At 37.2% G+C, this 17,870-nt stretch overlaps 1 protein-coding gene across 8 annotated transcripts in view; it reads left to right on the forward strand.

Annotated features, from left to right (window-relative positions):
- PRKG1 (protein kinase cGMP-dependent 1) overlaps positions 1-17,870 on the forward strand; it is a 1,198,973-nt gene that overhangs the window by 1,068,995 nt on the left and 112,108 nt on the right. For all 8 annotated transcript variants that reach the window (XM_072803730.1, XM_072803729.1, XM_072803732.1 and 5 more), the window contains one exon: positions 13,763-13,837. In XM_072803730.1, the coding sequence (XP_072659831.1) occupies positions 13,763-13,837 (75 nt within the window). The remainder of the gene's footprint in view (positions 1-13,762; positions 13,838-17,870) is intronic.

Genomic DNA, 17,870 nt, shown 5'->3' on the forward strand with positions numbered 1-17,870 from the left:
CCCAAATGTCAGAAGTACAGAGTCTGAGGAAGCCTGCTGTAAACCTTCTATAAAGTGGGGATCGTGGTACTTTCCTCGTAGAGTTGCGGTGAGGTTTCCCCGAGATAATGCAGGAGAAAAGCGAGACTGAACCTGTCAGCAGTAATAATTATTGCAGGAAAATAAGTCATTCTGTTGCATGGGAAGAGAGGACAGAGGGCTCAGGTCGAGTGACCGCCTGCCTGTAAGGAATGTTGAAGGAAGAAGTGTGTGCGGCTTCTGCGGAGAAGTAGCATGGAGGAGGAGGGGGAGGAGGGGAGTGGGATGAGGGGGAGAAGAGGTGGGGAGGAGGAGGATGGGGAGGAAGGGGAGGAGGATGGGGAGGAAGGGGAGGAGGAAGAAGAGGGTTGGAGAGGAGGAGAAGGGAGGAGGGAAGGAAGAAGAGGAGGGGAGGAGGAAAGGAAAAGAAGGGGAGGAGGAGGGGGACAGGAGGGAGGGGGAGGAAGAGAGGAGAGGGGGAGGAGGAGGAAGAGGAGAAGGGGAGGAAGGAACAAAGGGGATTAGGAGGAGGAAGATGAGGGGGAACAGGAGGAAAAGGGGGAGGAGGGGAGGAAGAGAGGAAGAGGAGGAGGGGGGAATGCAGAGTGAACATCAGGGAAAGGCACAAAGCAGTTTGGTGTGTTGTCACGGTCCCTATTTCAAGGCTATGTCCGGAGCAGCCAGCCAGCAGGGCCATGGATGTCAGGCAGGTCATGGAGTGTGGGACCTGGAAGGAGACCCCTGGAATTCCCTATGAGCAGATGAGTGATGACCTTGAGGGGAAGCCATAGTAAAAGTGAAAGAAAAGTGGAACCAGAATGCCAGGTGGACACAGGTTGAGAATCCATGAAAAACAGCACTGAGGGATGGGAAAAGCAGTTCTTTCGAACCGACCATTTGGTCACAAAGATTAGTGTTGTCTGTTAGGACTGGGGAGGCCGTCCTGGGCATTGGCTGAAAGGGAGGAAACGTCCCAAGGGCGACAGTGAAGGGATAAGAAACGTTGTGACTGGCGGAGCCAGAGTCTGGAGGAGAGAGGTGAGAGTTTGTGGTCAGGGGTAATGAGGGGGGTTGCTTTAGGAAGAAACTGGGGCACTTATCTGGGAGAGAAATATAATGATTATGTCACCACACTTGAGGTCCAGGGAAAGAAATGAAAACCAAGACATTAACTTTTTATGAAGCACTCAAAAGTCAGAAATGGAAATGTTCTTAAATAGCACAGACACTCCAGAAGATGTATCTTCTAAATCACCCTGAATAGTTCTTCATGAGCTGAGTTGTCTTCCCAGATCCTCACCCCCACCCCCTCAAGCCTGACTGCATTTGGAGAGGGAGCTTTTATAGGGTAATGGAGGGTGACAAGGTCAGAGATGAGGTCAGTCCTCACCTCAGAGGACTGGTGTCCCTGTGGGAAGAGGCAGAGGGTCAGCAGGGTGTGCACGTATGGGGAAGGCCCCTGAGGACACACTGAGAAGTGCCTATCTGTGGGTCAGGAGGAAAGGCTGCACCAGAAACCACCCCTCAATCTAGGACCCCCACCCCACAAAACTGTGAAAAAGTAGATTTCTGTTGCTTCCACCACCCATCTGTAATAGTTTCTTATGGCAGCCCTAGCAGACTCATGTGCTTCCTCATTGGAACCGCTATAGATAAGCAATAGAAGAAATAAGATGGTCTGTTAAAATAAAACCTATTTCTGGGGCACCTGGGTGGTTTTGGCTCAGGTGGTGATCTCAGGGTCATGGGGTCAAGCCCCACATGGGGCTCCAAGCTGAGTATGGAGTCTTCTGGAGAGTTTCCCTCTCCCTTTGCCCCTCCCACTCATACTCTTATGTGCTTGCTCGCTCGCTCGCTCACGCTCTCTCTAAAATAAATAAATCTTTAAAAAATACAAATAGAAATAAGAAATATATCTTTTAAAGAATTGGGTTGACCATGAAGGAAGGACTTGAGAAATAGCAGATAATTGGTACCGAGTCCTAGCCCCAGATAATGACCACTTAATTTGCTTGAAAACAGTTAAATGGCTTTCATAGAATTCTATGTTCCCAGGTCATTTTCCTAAGGTTTTTAGAGGCAATTTTTAAATAGCCCATTACAAAAGAGCAAATTGTTTTAACTGGTATTCTGACATAATTGATACATCTAGGTAAACTAAAATATATCAGCCATGGATTTTTATGGTTTTTAATGTGGCTTATTTAGTTTTAGACAATTTTGATTCAAAAAATTTTGTCAGTTATGTGGATTTATAAATTGTAAATAATTTCTAAGGGGATAAGTTTGAAAATATTTAATAGATAAAATATCCCCTGTTGCCATAGATTCTACTTTGAGAATAGGAAAATACGAAAGAGAAATGTCTATAGTAATTGGGAAAACAGATATCAAAGTGGTCTTAGAATTGAGAATCTACAGCATTATGGGGAAAGTTATTTGGTTACTCATATTTTGTTTTCATTGGGGAAAGTGGATTGTTTTAGTGAAAGTATCAAAACTATATGAGACATCTTATATATAAGACATCATCATTGGCTTTCATGTCATGTATTTTTGCCCCAGAAAATCAATAGCAGAAAGAATAATTATTATTTTCACCTTTGTTGGTACGTATTTGCTATGATCAATAAAAGAGAGTTTCCAACACGTACTTAAAATACTGCTGAACCTCACAAAATCTATCCATTGTGTGAACTGTCTGATTTAAGTATAGTTGGGATATTTTTTTTTTTTAAGAAAATGAAACCAATGAATTTGTCATTTTAGGGCAATCTATTCTTAGAAGCATATTTTCCCCTCAACCTAAAAGGCTAACCTATCACATGAGATTTGATTCTAATATCTCCTGTTTAATTGACAGTGAAATTTGTGCCACATTTTTCAGTCCTTTCTTTCACTTTAATTGCGATTGGGATTCGTGGACATAACTTCCATTATAATCTAAAATAATTACTCTCATTTAATGTCCTAGATGTAATTCAATGATAAATCGCTAAGTGTTGCAAACCAAATCAGTCATATTTATACTAACGTATGTCTTCATCAGGATCCAAAATTTAGATAAGGAGTTCATTTAAATAAAAACCTTTGTCCTAAAAATTCATTATTCATATAGGTGGATGTTCAAAGAGGCACACAGATACAGGACTTTCAACTCATAAGCCATGAATTTTAAATAAAACTTTGCTTCAAAAGACTTAACTGTTTGCCTGTCTTCTGGTCACACACAGTGAGTGAATAAATGAATGAATGAATGATCCATCCATCATCTATTCACTAATTCATTTCAAATTTCTCTCGTACATCAGGCAATATCCTAGTTCCTAAAGAGTTCTTGATAAATAAGATGGACTAGGTCCTCAATCTCAGGAGACTTAATTCTAGTGTAAGAAAGATAGCAGTTTTTAAACAAATTTTTTAGCAAGTGATAAACTGTGGGATTAAAATAAAATGGGTCAAAATGATTGTCATGTTAAGTGAGGATTTAGAGCGTTTACTTTGTTGGTTGGTCAGAGAAGATCTGTCTAAAGAGGACACACTTGAGCTGAGACCTGAATGGCATTAAGAAAAAGCCATGCAAGGGGCCCTGGGTGGCTCCATCAGGTAAAGTGTCCGACTCTTGATTTCGGCTCAGGTCATGATCTCAGGGTTTTGAGATCAAGCCCTGTGTTGGGCTCCATGCTCAGTGGAGAGTCTGCTGGCTATTATCTCCCTCTCCGTCTGATTTTTCCTCTTCTCTGTCTCTCTCTCTCTCTCAGGTAAATAAATACAATCTTTAAAAAAAAAAAAAAAAGAAAAGAAATCTAGAGAAAGAATGATCCAGGCAGAAGACAAAGGCCCTGGGGTAGATGCAAGCTCAACACATTCTACAGGTCACAGGGAGCTTAATGGTAGGAGATACCAGGCAGAAAGATCAGAGAGGAGAGGCCTGATCATGATGTTTAAGATGATTAAATTATGTGTTTAAAAGTTTACCCTGCCAAAAAAAAAAAAAAAAAAAAAAAAGTTTACCCTACCTAGTAGGTAAGGAAAGGGGCAATTATAGCAATTCTCAAAAGAGCAAATGGTGGCTGGAACCAAAGGGGAATAGAGAATTATTGAAGGTAGAATCACAGGACTTAGTGTCGGATTTTATGTGGGGTGGTTGGGTGAGGAACAAAGGAAGTTCTAGAACAGAGGTATGCGAACCTTTTCTGTAAAAGGCCACATAGTAATGATTTTTAGCTCTGTAGGCCATGCTCTGTTACCAGTAGTCAACTCTGCTGTTCTGTGTAAAAGCAACCACAGACAACATATGAAGGAGTGAGTGTGGTTGTGTTTCAGTAGAACTTTATTTACAAGACAGGCCGTGGGCCAGCGTTGGTCTACAGGCGTAAGTTTGCTGACCCCTGATCTCTAGACTAAGCCCTGGAAAGAGTAAGTAAGGTTTTCTGTTCTGGAAAACACTAACCATGCAGAGGCTAATAGAGGCTCTCCCACATTAGTGACACCATCTGAGATATGACAGTAAACAAGGGTCCCTGGGCCTGTTGGAGAGAAGTCTTCATTACCCAGGGACGTGCATTCCCATTTCCCAGGCTACTTCCCACACTACCTGGAGTGACCCAGCAGGTGCCCAGGGTGTGTGTGTTTCTTTTGACTTTCTTTACTCCCAGGTACAATAGAGTTCTTCACCAATTATAGACAGATGGGATTGGCATAGTCAGTGATTGCTCCCTGTTATGTCGCCGTGCATTCTATTATTAATGCACCTGTGCTTTTCATAAATATTTTATATTGTAGTTGTGTTAGTATGTTAATATTTATTATTTGTAGCTATAAATTCTTTAATATGCCATTCATTCTACTTCCTACTGGAAATATATAGAATTTTAATATATTTCTCCATTTCACAAAGAAAAGAAAGCTCATCACATATAAGATGATTAAATTCCAAGACTAGGGATCTCTTTTAAGTATTACAGAAGTTGATAAAATAATAACCACTTCATTAATTTCTTCAATATGCATTTATTATTGAGTGAGTTCTGTGTAGGTGCTTCACTAGCACAGGGATACACGGTTAAAAAAGAAAGAAAAAAAAAATGAAAACAACAAAAAAAATTAAAAAACCCTGGATACCAAAGAGTTCAGTATCTAGTGAAGGAGACTGACCAAAAATTGGCCAAATCCAGAAGCATGCAATAAGTACTCTAAAAAGACAAACACAGGGTATCGGGTAGGATTTAGATAGGGGCACGTAAAAGGGTGTGAGAGAGTGAATGATCTAAGACGATGCTACTCCAAGAATCTATGCTCAGGACCAATTTTTTTTTGGATTTCCAATCCATCATAAACAGATACTTCTGTAAGATAAAATAAAATGGAAAAAGATAAATGCCTGCTTTTAGAAACTATTAGATTGAACATACATAAAATCATGTTTCAGTAAAAATACCAGAACAAATGTAACACTGTATAAAAAGAAAAGAATCACAAAAGTTTATCACATTGTCATTGGAAGTGTGTGTATAAGCATTAAGGTGGAGAATGGTTATTATGAGTATTTGTAGTCAAAACCAAAATTTATATGTGACACAGCCATTCTCTGCTCTGGCTGCAATAGGTCTACTTTTAGAAAATAGTATATATGTCAATATTTATTCCAATGGGCCACATGTTCCTTTTCTAATCTACATTGGATTGATGGAAATGCCATTTGCAGGGAATGATGTATCTAAACTGTTTTGTGTTTTGTTTAATACACTGAATAAAGAAACTAGTCTCAAAAAGATGTCTTGTTAGAAATGCAAGAAGTTGTTTTTAAGGCAATTTCAAGATACTCAGGATATTTGTTTTTATCTTTCCCCAAAAATGGAACACATGATGTTCTGTTTTCATTAATCCTTCATTAACACTCAGTTCCATCCATTTATCCTGTAGAGTTAGGGTTACATTTAAATTATCTCTTGGTGAAAGAAATAGATTCTGGAATTCGTACATTTGGGGCTACAATTAGCAAACTAATCTTACGATATCACACATTTAACATTGCTCTTCTGTGTCTGACATCTATGTAGTTTTTACCAAATGTTTCTCACCTCATGAATGTGGCAACAATTAAACAAGGTCTCTGACCAGTTTTTAAAAAAATGTGAGTCCACTGATTTCACCTGTGAATGTCTCAGTAATGTCAAGTTACTATAAAATTTTCTGAATTTAGAAAAATTTTCTAAGCTTCTCTACTAATCTCTTCATAGACCAGTGAGAGTTTACCAATCATACTTTGAGAAGTGCTGGTCTACAAAAGATTCTTGAATTCAGTCAGGCTCAGATAGAGGTAAAATACATATAGGAATCTTGGGTATAATATTTATAAACTCATAATGGTTTTGTGGGAAATATCTCAAAATATAGCTTTTAAAACACAGGCTTTCTTTTATTACATTCTTTATTAAGGTGGAACATAGTCTTCATAGTTAAAGATTGAAAGTCCAAAAGAGTAAGAAAAATAAAACCTCAAGCAAGAAACTATTGCAAATGTTTCAACGGTAAAATTATTAAATAAGCAAATCAATGAGATTGAGAAATTTAGTTCATAGTTTATTTCTATATAACCAAGGATGTCCTACACTATTGTTTGTTTGTTTGTTTTCATTTAACCATTGAGTTGGCTTTTGTATAAGCAGACACAGCCTGAAGTCAAGTAAGTACTAAAACAATACAGTTCCAACTCTGAAATAGAATTTTAAATGTCTAGAGGAATATGTACCAAAATATGAATACTTAGCTCAGGGCTATAGATTACGAGTAATCTTTTATTCCTTGGGGTTTTTAATCCCTTTCAAATTTTCAACATCTTACTGTTAGGATCACACACACACACACACACACACACAAAAAGTAAATCTTAAAATCCAAAGTTAGTCTATGTCAGTTGACAGATAATAAGCCTAGACAACTCAACAAGACTCTGCTGTGGAGAAGACTAATTGTGCAGACATATGAGACACAAAAATGTGGTTAACGCAACATGGATTTTTGTTTCTCCAGAATCATTAATGAATTGAGAGAGTCCCTGAGATCAGTCCTTACTCTTTGATTTCTTTGGTAACTTTTTTTTTTGTTGTTTTTTTGCACCTGGATCATTACTTTCAGCTTTTGATTCATTTAAAGCATATAATTAGAATCTGGAAATGGTTTAAATTTAAGGTGTATTATTTGTCATCACTTTTCTGTAATAAATAAACCCCATTGAGATGTCCCATTTGAGACAGTTGAAGGATAGGAGTAAAGAATTGCATGGCCCTGAAGTAAGAACCAGATGTCAGATATAGTTTCAGGCTAGAAACCCCCACATGCTATGGACCTGAAGTGAGAAGATGGATACTTCAAGCGAGAATTGATGGTTTCTTGAGGCTTGTTGATTAATCCCTTGTAGCCCATGATAGATAAGGGGTTATTGTTACAAAGGAAACATAGAGACAAATGTCTGACACTTTGGTATGTGTAATTTTAATTTTATATAACATGTGCAGAATGAAATATATAAACATGTGTAGAATAACATGTGCAGAATAAAAAAAATTGATAAGGAAACTTTGCTCATAAATGTGTTAATGACTTTCTCTTAAATTACTACCCTGTCTAATTCTGAATAGATAACATTATTTTTATAGATATTAGAGCCTGCCTTTTTTTAAAAAAGATTTATATATGTATGTATGTATGTATTTATTTATTTATTTATTTATTTGAGAGGGAGAGAGAGAGCAAGCAAGCTTGAGCATGAAGTATAGGAGCAGAGGGAGAAGGAGAGAGAAATTCAAGCAGACTCTGAGCTCGGCATGGAGCCTGACATGGGGCTCCATCTCAGGACCCTGAGATCATGACCTGAGCAGAAACCAAGAGTTGACACTTAACTGATTTTGCCTTCACGTGCCTGGAATCTTCCTTGTGATAGCATTCAACCATTCTTCCCTTCCCACCTTGTATGATAATTGTTTCTTATCTCTATTAGAAAGCTGTACATTTCTTGAGGGTATATCTTATTCTTTTTGTATCATCCACAGTAGCTTGAGTCATTCCTTAGAGATAATAGGTATGGCACAAGCACAAAAGTGAGTCTGAATAGACAAAGGATGGGTGGGTGAGTAGATATTTGGAAGGATATGAATGCTGGTTGGTTTTATTATACTTGGGGATCCTTTTCCCTCTAATGAAATATATATTCATATGGTGCTTGATAAGGTAAACCATTGGTAATTATGACTCTAGTTATGAATAAAAGAATCAAACAAAAGTAACAAAGAGCCTTTTTTTGAAGCCACAAAGTGAATTAGCAGATTTTCTCAATAAATGTACCGAAGTAATGGAGGATGCCTCTAATAGCCTGGACTTAGCTAAGTAACAAATGTCCCAACTAATTCGAAACACTTTGTATTTTATTTAATACATTATACAATACAATATATTTTTAAAGCTTTAGCCAAGATTCAGGTGAAGAAAGTGTAATGGGTATAATCATATATTACCTGTCAAAGAGAGTTTTATCAAGACTTCAGATAATGCTTGGCAAAAATTTGCTTAGCATTGTTGAAGTATTTGCAGTCATGTCTGGTTTTTAAGATATTACCTTTGGCTCGTTTTGACTTACAAACTTCTTTAACTGTTAAGAATAGAATAGCATCTTATTTAAAAATATAATCAAGAAAAAAACTGTTATAAGTTTTGAGATCTCCCACCTTATTTTCAACTTGAGAAAAAAAATTATTCTAAGCACTTTTATACAAGATCCCCAATTTAGTGGAAAAGAGGAGAAAAGACCATGAAGACTAAATCAATTAATATGTATTACTGAGCACATAAAAAATTTATTAATGAAGAAAGTGCTATATAAACTGTAAAGTGAAATGTAAATGCTGTCACTTTTTAGCAGCATGGTAAAGCTCATCTCTGGCATTTGGACTGGTTTTCTAATAATATAATAGCCCATTTCTCTCTAGATGAAGTCTCATCATATCACAACCGAAGAACAAAATTATACACTTTTTAGACATACCACTGAGTAATCAGCTCCCTTCAAAAGGATGTTTTGGCTTAATAATGAAAGCATCTTAATAACTGAAATCATTACCCACTGAGTTACTGTCACCATAATGTTCTAAAACAGAAAAATTCCATAGGAAATGTGGCCTTTTAACTGATACTTTTGAAGGAAAATTTCTGCAAATACCATTCTCGATGTGAACATAACATTTCCGCCCCCTTTCCTGTCTTCCTTTCTCCTCCTTTCCTAGATCCAGACTTTTCTCCTTCCTTCATCCCTTTTTCTGTCCTCTTTCCTTTCTTTTCCACCCACATTCTTGCACATGTGTTCAAACTACCAGAATTATACCTAAAAGGGATTTCCCATCTGATCTCTCCCTACCTCTGTGTGTTCAACTAATCACATTTTATCCGCCCCCTCTAAGTGTTGTGAAGACTTGTTAAAACCAGATTTCACATCCCATGAAAAGCAAGAGGAAAGTTGCCTGATACTGCCTCAGCATGCAATAAATTTTGCTGTTGAAATACACGGAGTGAAAGTCACACTTTAATTAATGAGTGAATTTATTCCAATTTAATTAATGAGTGAAGATCATTAATGTCTTCTTCATTTATTCCAGAGTATGTCTGGCATATATGTGAAATGGGTTCTTTTATTTTACAGTGCTGAAATACAACTCACACATAAACTGTTGATTTTATCTATAAACAGATCTAAAAGTCTTCTGGTCTTCCATCCTTGTTATAAATGATAAAAAATATTTTATAGTTTTTGCTCATTAGCTGTTAAAAGTTTGTAAAACATTGTGTTATAATCCCTTTATGAGTAGAACAGCGAAAATCTTTCCTTTTAATAGTCAAGAAATGTCATCGGACTTGATAAATATTTAAAAAGACACCTGATACCTATAGTAATACTTTTCCAATGCCTCTTTGATAAGGGGCCATACAGATGGCAGGTGTTCCTGCAGAATATCTGTGAGAGGGAAAAATGCAACACTAATTAGTTCATGCTTGCACCAGGAATGATAAATTCTATAATACCATCAATTAAACTTACTAAGATTCTTAAATTATTCATTTCAGGGATCCATAGAAGCAGCCACTTGGAACTTAACACAGCTTAAAAATTCTACATTTTCTTCAACTTTTAGTTAAGCATAACGGTTGACTTTACTGTTTGAGGATGCTTAGACCATTAGCAGGATGGCTTTGTTCTGGGTTTGAAAGAACGTCGCTTGGCCAGGATTGCTTTCTAAATAAAGATCATTTGCGAAGGACGTGTGGTTCCAATTTCAAAGACAAGATTATAGTCCTGGGTATTTTACTTTAAAAAGAAATTCCGTTACGTTTAATCTATAACAGTGTAAACACAAATATTTTTGTACATGGGTGCCACACCCCTGCTTCACCTGTATACGTGTGTGCATATGTGTATTGGGCTCTGCCTCTGTAGGTGGATAGGTAGGTATTTCACGATGCATGTACACGTAATGTACTATTATATGTCCATGAAAATAGTGCTTGTAAAGTTTTTAAAAAAATAAAACTGTACACTTAAATTCTATAATATGAAGTTAAAAATCAAGATATTAAATCATAGATATTAAATCATCTATCATAATGTCATAGATGCTTTAAATAGACATTACAAGTCTATGCACGACAACAATAAAACTCTACCTAAAATAAAGTAAAAAAGAAATACGTAAAGATATTCCCATTAGTTATTTGTGGTTAGAGAACAATGAGTGATTTCTTAATTTCTTCTCTCAATTTTTAAAAGTTTTCTGTAATAGGGGCACGTGGGTGGCTCAGTCAGTTAAGCATCTGATTCTTGATTACGGCTCAGGTCATGATCTCAGGGTGGTGGGATTATCTCTCCCTTCTCCCTCTGCCCCTCCCTCTGCTGGCACGTGTGCTCACTCTCGCTGTCTCTCAAATAAATAAAATCGTTTTTTAAAAAAAGCTTTTCCATAATAAATTGATTACATTTTAAATGAAAAGCATTTTCCTTAATTAGAGGAAATTTATTTCAAAAATAAGTTCCTATCATATCAAGATAGGGGCCTCTTGTGAGTTCATATCATTCCCTTCATTTTTTAAATCTAAGAAGTACAGAATTTAAGTTAAAAATTTTTTAAGAAATAAGCATTAGCACCCCAAGAAAACTCATATTTTAAATCAAGGATACTTAAGAAAAGTTACATGAGAAAGTCACACTTGAAATACTTCTTTTGTTCATTCTTTTTAAATGTGATACTTGTCATTGGATATGACTAAGCTTTAACAAAAGTGGATAAAAAGAGCTCATAACCATTCTAAACGTGTTTCCCCCCCCCCCCCCAATCAGGCTCTACTTACTTTTAAACTCATTTCTATGATTAGATGGTTTCTGCTTTTTAAACGCTGTAGAGCTCCACCAGATGTAGGGGTTTACATTTGTACATTTTGTGAATAGGACTTTCAAACTGCCTTTTCAAAAAGTGATCCATGTTGTTTTAACCAAACCTACTAGGATGGACAGATTCTCTTACATTACAAAGCTTTCATCCTTATCTCATTTGTCATCCATTCACCCTCTAAATCTAAATAATATCCCATCCTGCTTATGATATATTTAAGTCCAATTAGATGCAAAGAGGAAGTTTTTTTTTTAACTACTTAAACTCAAAATGACTATGAGTGTTAAAAATTTAAGAACACTGTCTGAATGGCTTTGAAAAGCTGTTTTAGGGGTTGTTGCTTTTTTGTTTTACCACATTATGCTTTTGGGTTCCTGTCATTGCCTTTTCAAATGGTTTTGGATGTGGTCATATTAAAAAAATATCTGAGTATTGTAGGTATTGTAGAGGACAGGAGTGGGGATAAGGGGACATGGACTATGGTCCTGGATGTGCTGCAGAACTGGAGTCATCCTGCACACGTAACTTACACCTTCTGTGGTTAAATTTTATATTATCCATGGAAACAGAAAATCAACCAGATATTACTGATTTTCACAGCAAAATACTGTGTTTTACTCAACAGTGGAAACTCATCTAGCCTCAGAGAGTTTCTCTAAATCATGATGGAGGCATTCTATGGAAGGTGGGGGAATTTTGCTATTTAAAGAACAATGGAAAAAATCCCATTTGAAAATTAATCTCAAGAATCATTATTAATCATTTATTTGATCATTATATGTTTTTGAAAGTTGTCTAAGGACCATTGCCAACTGCAGCCTCCACTCACTTGGTGTTCAGGACCGCAATTCATCACAGAAAACTTGACCCTCTGTGGTGCTCGATTCTTTTGCCTCTTGTCACATCTTTTAGGTCCCTTTTTGGATTAGAAATCTTCTGTGGTTTAGCTCAGTGTTCCAGTTACCCTGTCCTCCAGATGAGATCACTACCCAAAAGCCGGAGTTCATGGCTGCCCCACCTCCTTTCAGCTGGGCCCCCAAGCAACCACCAAGTTCCTCTCTACACATTTGACCCCCCACACACACACACACACAAACTCTCAAAAAAAAAAAAAAAAGACAAAACAGTGCCTGTGAAAGTGGTTAAACAACATTTAAACTTACATTGACAAATACCCTGTGTTTCAGGATCTGATCAGGCGTCTTTTGTTATTTAATACAAGACACAAAAGCATTTCCAGGCTTTGAGATTATAGAGATTGAAAACTAGGATGTGATTTCTTACAGCACTTTCCCATTTTCCATATACATGTTAGACATTGCTAGAGATTTGATGGTCGGCATCAAGGCACAGTGATTTGAATAGGAGCCACAGCGCAGGTTTCCAGGGTCTGGGGGAGAATGCTGGCCTCCTTCCCCATCAGCCTTCACTCCTCCTGGCTGTGTGACTTGACATCAGTTCCTTACCCTCTCGTGCCTTACTACCCTCATCTATGCAGTGGAGATAATACCGACTCACGGGACTGCTTGTAACTATTTGTTATTACCCAGCAGGCAAGCCCCTGTAAGGCAGGGCCCTGATTATTATGTGAACACTTTGAAGATACACTTTGCCTTTGGTCCTCTGTTCAGTCGACTTTGGTAGCGTTGGGGGTTACTGTGGTTGCATTTCAGTAATTTTCGAGGGTGATTGTCGTGTGTGTGTGTGTATGTGTGTGTGTGTGTGTGTGTGTGTGTGTTCATTTTGGGCTAACCCTATAGTATCCTATAGGAGTTGACATTCCTATAATTCTCTTCTGTTCTTTCCCTCTCTTCTGCATATGTATTTTGCCCTTGAAGATTAGTTTACAATTCTGTTAGGTGGCAATAGTGATGCTTGTCTTTTACAGTGTGTTAGAGACTTGGAATTACTATATGTTCAAGATAATTGAAAGGATAGTGCATACGGTAGACATTCCGTAACTGGTGGATCATGTTGTTATTTCCCTAGTAGAAGTGACCCATTAACTTTGTGATATATCATTTCATGTGTCACAGACTTTATTCCATCCTTTCTTTTGGACCTCTGCTTTGGCCAGATACAGTTCTAGGTGTTGGGAACCATAGACCCAAACAAGACGGAAGGGGTCACTGCTCTCAGAGTTCATTATCACTATCTGGTAGTGTGTTTCTTAATCATGTATCTGAATTAAATGCTTGAATTCAGTTTTACTTAGATCCTTTTAGATTGTTTCAGTATACGGTTGACTAGGTTGTCATTATAACGACTCTGTAGAGGGTTTATCCTAATGTCTGTGTTTTTCCCACCAGCTCTTTCAAGCATTTGATTGGAGGACTGGATGATGTTTCCAATAAAGCATATGAAGATGCAGAAGCTAAAGCAAAGTAAGTGATGGGTTTTTTCCCCCCCTTTGACCTCAATCTTGATTTTTAAAAATTGATTTTGAATAAAAATAAGATTGTTTTGTGGTACTTAACAAAGCCCAACACTCTGACAGTAAGAAACTAACTGCTTAAGAAGGGGGGGAAAAGGAAATTTTAAGGTAATGATTACATAGTAGGCTTAATATGCGTCTTCTTAAACACAAAATCTTAATTTTTGGGAGGAAAATAATCTCAACAAGGGAAAATGGTAAGTGTAAAATCCAATATAAATAATTGAATCCGAACACATTATTTCTCCCATAGGAAATACTTTCTGAATGAATAGTGGTTGTTGCGTTCAATAGTTCAATTATATGGAAAATAATAAGGCTGGAAATATTTCCTGTTACAAATAGATTGTTGCTTTACATTGAACTGCAGTGGCATGAAGGTATCAGAATGAGATGAGACAGTACGTATCCCATTAATTATCATTTCTGTATAACAAAATACAATTTTTATCTACTAATATTTCTACCTTTAAGACAAAGCTTGAATTTTTTTGATAAAGACTTGAAATTATGTGAGATTGGTCTTTGCTGAAAAAAACTTATAGGTTACTTTTAAAAAGTGATAATCTTTATAATCCTCCCCTCTTTTCTCCACTGAACCGATTTAAGTATAAGCAAGTCAATATTGATATCTCACAGGACACCTGAAGGATTAAACTGACAAAAATGTATCAGTAAGGAGATAGTTCAGAGGCAGAATTTGCTTGGTTTTGTAGTAACCCCAAAGGCAAAAAAAAAAAAAAAAAAAGTGCTTTTGACTTGAAAATCTAAGATTAAAAATTGGGCCTAGACATAAAAAAATTAGGTACTATAGTTCATTTTGGCTGATAAAATTCTATTATTTTCCAAGTTGTCTAAATATAATCATGGTTTTTTCTCTGTATATTTACTTTCATTTCCTTTGCTCATTGGAGGGACACAGACCTCTATCCTGAGCTTAGACGGTGGCAGGGCCTCTGCAGAGATTTGCAATTGCACCAGCTGGTGTTAACACCAAACTCCACACGGTCATGGGGATTGCCTGTACTGTGGATGATAGATATTAATTTTCTGGTTTTCTACAATAGATTAAAATACACATTTATGCTAAGTTTAGACTTTAGTTTCTGGTAGTGGCACTAATCCTACTGAGGTGGAAGACAGGCCATTTAAGATCCTTACCAGTTTTAAGAATCCTAAAACTCCCTTTGTTATTACTGGACTTGATCCTTAGAGGCACAGTTGCTGCATAAAAGCTAATATTTATAATCTATGTTAGCATGTTTTTTCTTGAGTATGTATATATATATTCTATTAAGATTGCCATGGGTCATTTCATGTACATATATATCACATCATATATGTTTTGTGTATATAACTGGTGGTAATCTTCAAAATTTATCTAAAATCTGCATGAGCAACTGTCTAAATACTTTTATTAGAAAAAGTCAGAGGTCTTTTAAAGTAAAGCATTCTTTGGTCTGTTTCTGTTTCTTGCTAAATTTTAAATTTTAGATTGTTCTAATGAAAGTTTTTTATAACTCCCATTTGCCCAAAGTTGAGTCCAGTCATGGGCTTAAAACCAGTCAGTGATGGGCAAGTGTCCTGAATTGGCCCTGTCCTTCTCAATGTCCCACTGGCTTTATAAAGATAACCGTGTGGGCATCTCATGAGTCCTGGTATTTGTGGGTTCACTTGCACATGCTTCCATCAAAAGTAACAAGGTAAATAAAAACACTGAAGTCCAGTTCAGACAATTACAAGACAGGAAGGGTGAGGGTACTTATCATTGGAAGGGAATCGATATGAAAAATATGATTCTGAACATGGGGCAGAAGCCTCGGGTCCTGTTTCTGCCTCTGTCATTTCCAACCAAGTGATCTCGGTCATGAGTTAACAGTGCCTCTCAATGTCCTTATCTTACCTTTAAAATGATATTTCTGTGATTTAATTGATGGCAGTAGAATTACTTTGTACATTACAAAGGGCTATAAAAACGAAGGATATTGTTGGTAGAAGTAATCGCTGGAAGTATATCTTAGTGCATTTGATAAATGGCTTGGGATTCATAGCTAATTACTGCATATTGATTATGTAAAACTTCATGGGCAGGAAGTCTTTACTCTGATGTAGACAGACTACTCTCTCTTTGGCAGCATATCCTGAAATTTAAACTAGCCTGGAAAATATCCATAAACATAATTTTTGTAAAAATGGTAACATTTAGTGAAAAGAAGATTTAGAGGCACCTGGGTGGCTCAGATGAGTACAGTCATGTGTTTTAATTTACAATCTACATCTCTTGATCTGAAATACAGACTTAAAGACCTTGCACTGACTCTCTGTAAAAGTCAGCTGAGGTCTTGATCTCAGGGTTGTGAGTTCAAGCCCAACCTTGGGTTCTGTACTAGACATGGAGCCTACTTAAAAAAAAAAGGGGGGGGGGGAAATCATGATTAAAGAGTAAAGACGGGCAATAAAATGACTATTTCCATCTAAGTGGCTCAAGATATTGTTATTTGAACCATACATTTGATAGACTGGAACTTAGTTATATTTATACACGAATAGAAGTTGACTAGTAGAGATTAAATTTTTTTTAGTTCAGGGCACACGTGTGGCTCAGCGGTTGAGCACCTGCCTTCAGCCCAGGGTGTGATCCCAGGGTCCGGGGATCGAGTCCCACATCGGGCTCCCCACAGGGAGCCTGCTTCTCCCTCTGTCTGTGTCTCTGCCTCTCTCTGTGTGTGTCTCATGAATAAATAAAATCCTTAAAAAAAATTTTTTTTAGTTCAAGTAATATTAAACCCAAATGAATGCACAACCCACCTTCCATAAGAGTGATTATTACTTAGAAGATGGGAATACCTTGATGAAAAAAATGTCTAAAATCATTGATCCTAATTCTAGAGAAATTGGTAAATGTAACTTTATTCCACAAAATAGCCAAATACGTATATATATATTCATTCTGGCAGAAATCTTTGTTATCCCCTTTACACTGTTATCATCTTCTAGCTTTCTAATAAGTACTTAATATCTGAAGATTTCTGAAGTTGAAAGTATCATTTTAATTAGGTATCCTATCACTCAGAGGCAAAGCTTGAACTAACACAATGAAATATCTATTTGTGTCAATGCTGTTGTCTCTTTATTAGATCTCTTCCCCTTAAGTACCTTGTCCCTTTATCTCATGAGTATTTAAGGAACTTCTAAGGTTTGCCATTTCAAGGGCCATGGACATGCTCTAATTGTCTAAATTCCCTGGATAATTGTAATGACTCTCAATTTCTTTTTTCTTTTTTCTTTTCTTTTTTTTTTTTAAAGAGAGAGAGAGAGAGAGGCAGAGACACAGGCAGAGGGAGAAGCAGGCTCCATGCCGGGAGCCCCATGTGGGACTCGATCCTGGGACTCCAAGATCACACCCTGGGTCGAAGGCAGGCGCTAAACCACTGAGCCACCCAGGGATCCCCTGACTCTCAATTTCTATATAGATTCCAAAATCTATACCATTTAGAACGGAGATGTTGATTGACTCCATCGTGAAAGCTTTATTTTTTTAAGATCTCCTTGATTTTGCAGAACCCACTAAAGATGAGATTAGTATTTCTAACATGATCACTTTATTTATCCATGTGAAATTATTGTTGGTGTTGTGTCATTGACTATGCCTATTTGGGTTAGAAAAAAAAAATAAGAAGAAGAAGAAGAAAAGTAGACCTGGCTGTAAACATCAATTCAGTTGAGACATTTAGAAGGTCAGTTGTGAGAAACTCACTAGCTGGTAGCATAATCAGGCCTCAGATGCAGGATGGTCTACAAAAGGTACAGAGCATCACTTGCAGAAGCACCGTGGTGAGTTCTCAGCATGGGTGACCCGTGGGGGGTGGGGGGAGGGGGTGGGCCAGAGAGAAATGTCCCAGCGAGATGGTTCTCAGAACTCCTCTGTGCTGGATGTGAGCCTTCGGCCTGCTTCACGACATGTATTTCCTACAAAGAAAATT

The sequence above is a fragment of the Canis lupus genome, chromosome 27 (genome assembly GCF_048164855.1).
Source record: "Canis lupus baileyi chromosome 27, mCanLup2.hap1, whole genome shotgun sequence".
NCBI lineage: Eukaryota > Metazoa > Chordata > Mammalia > Carnivora > Canidae > Canis > Canis lupus.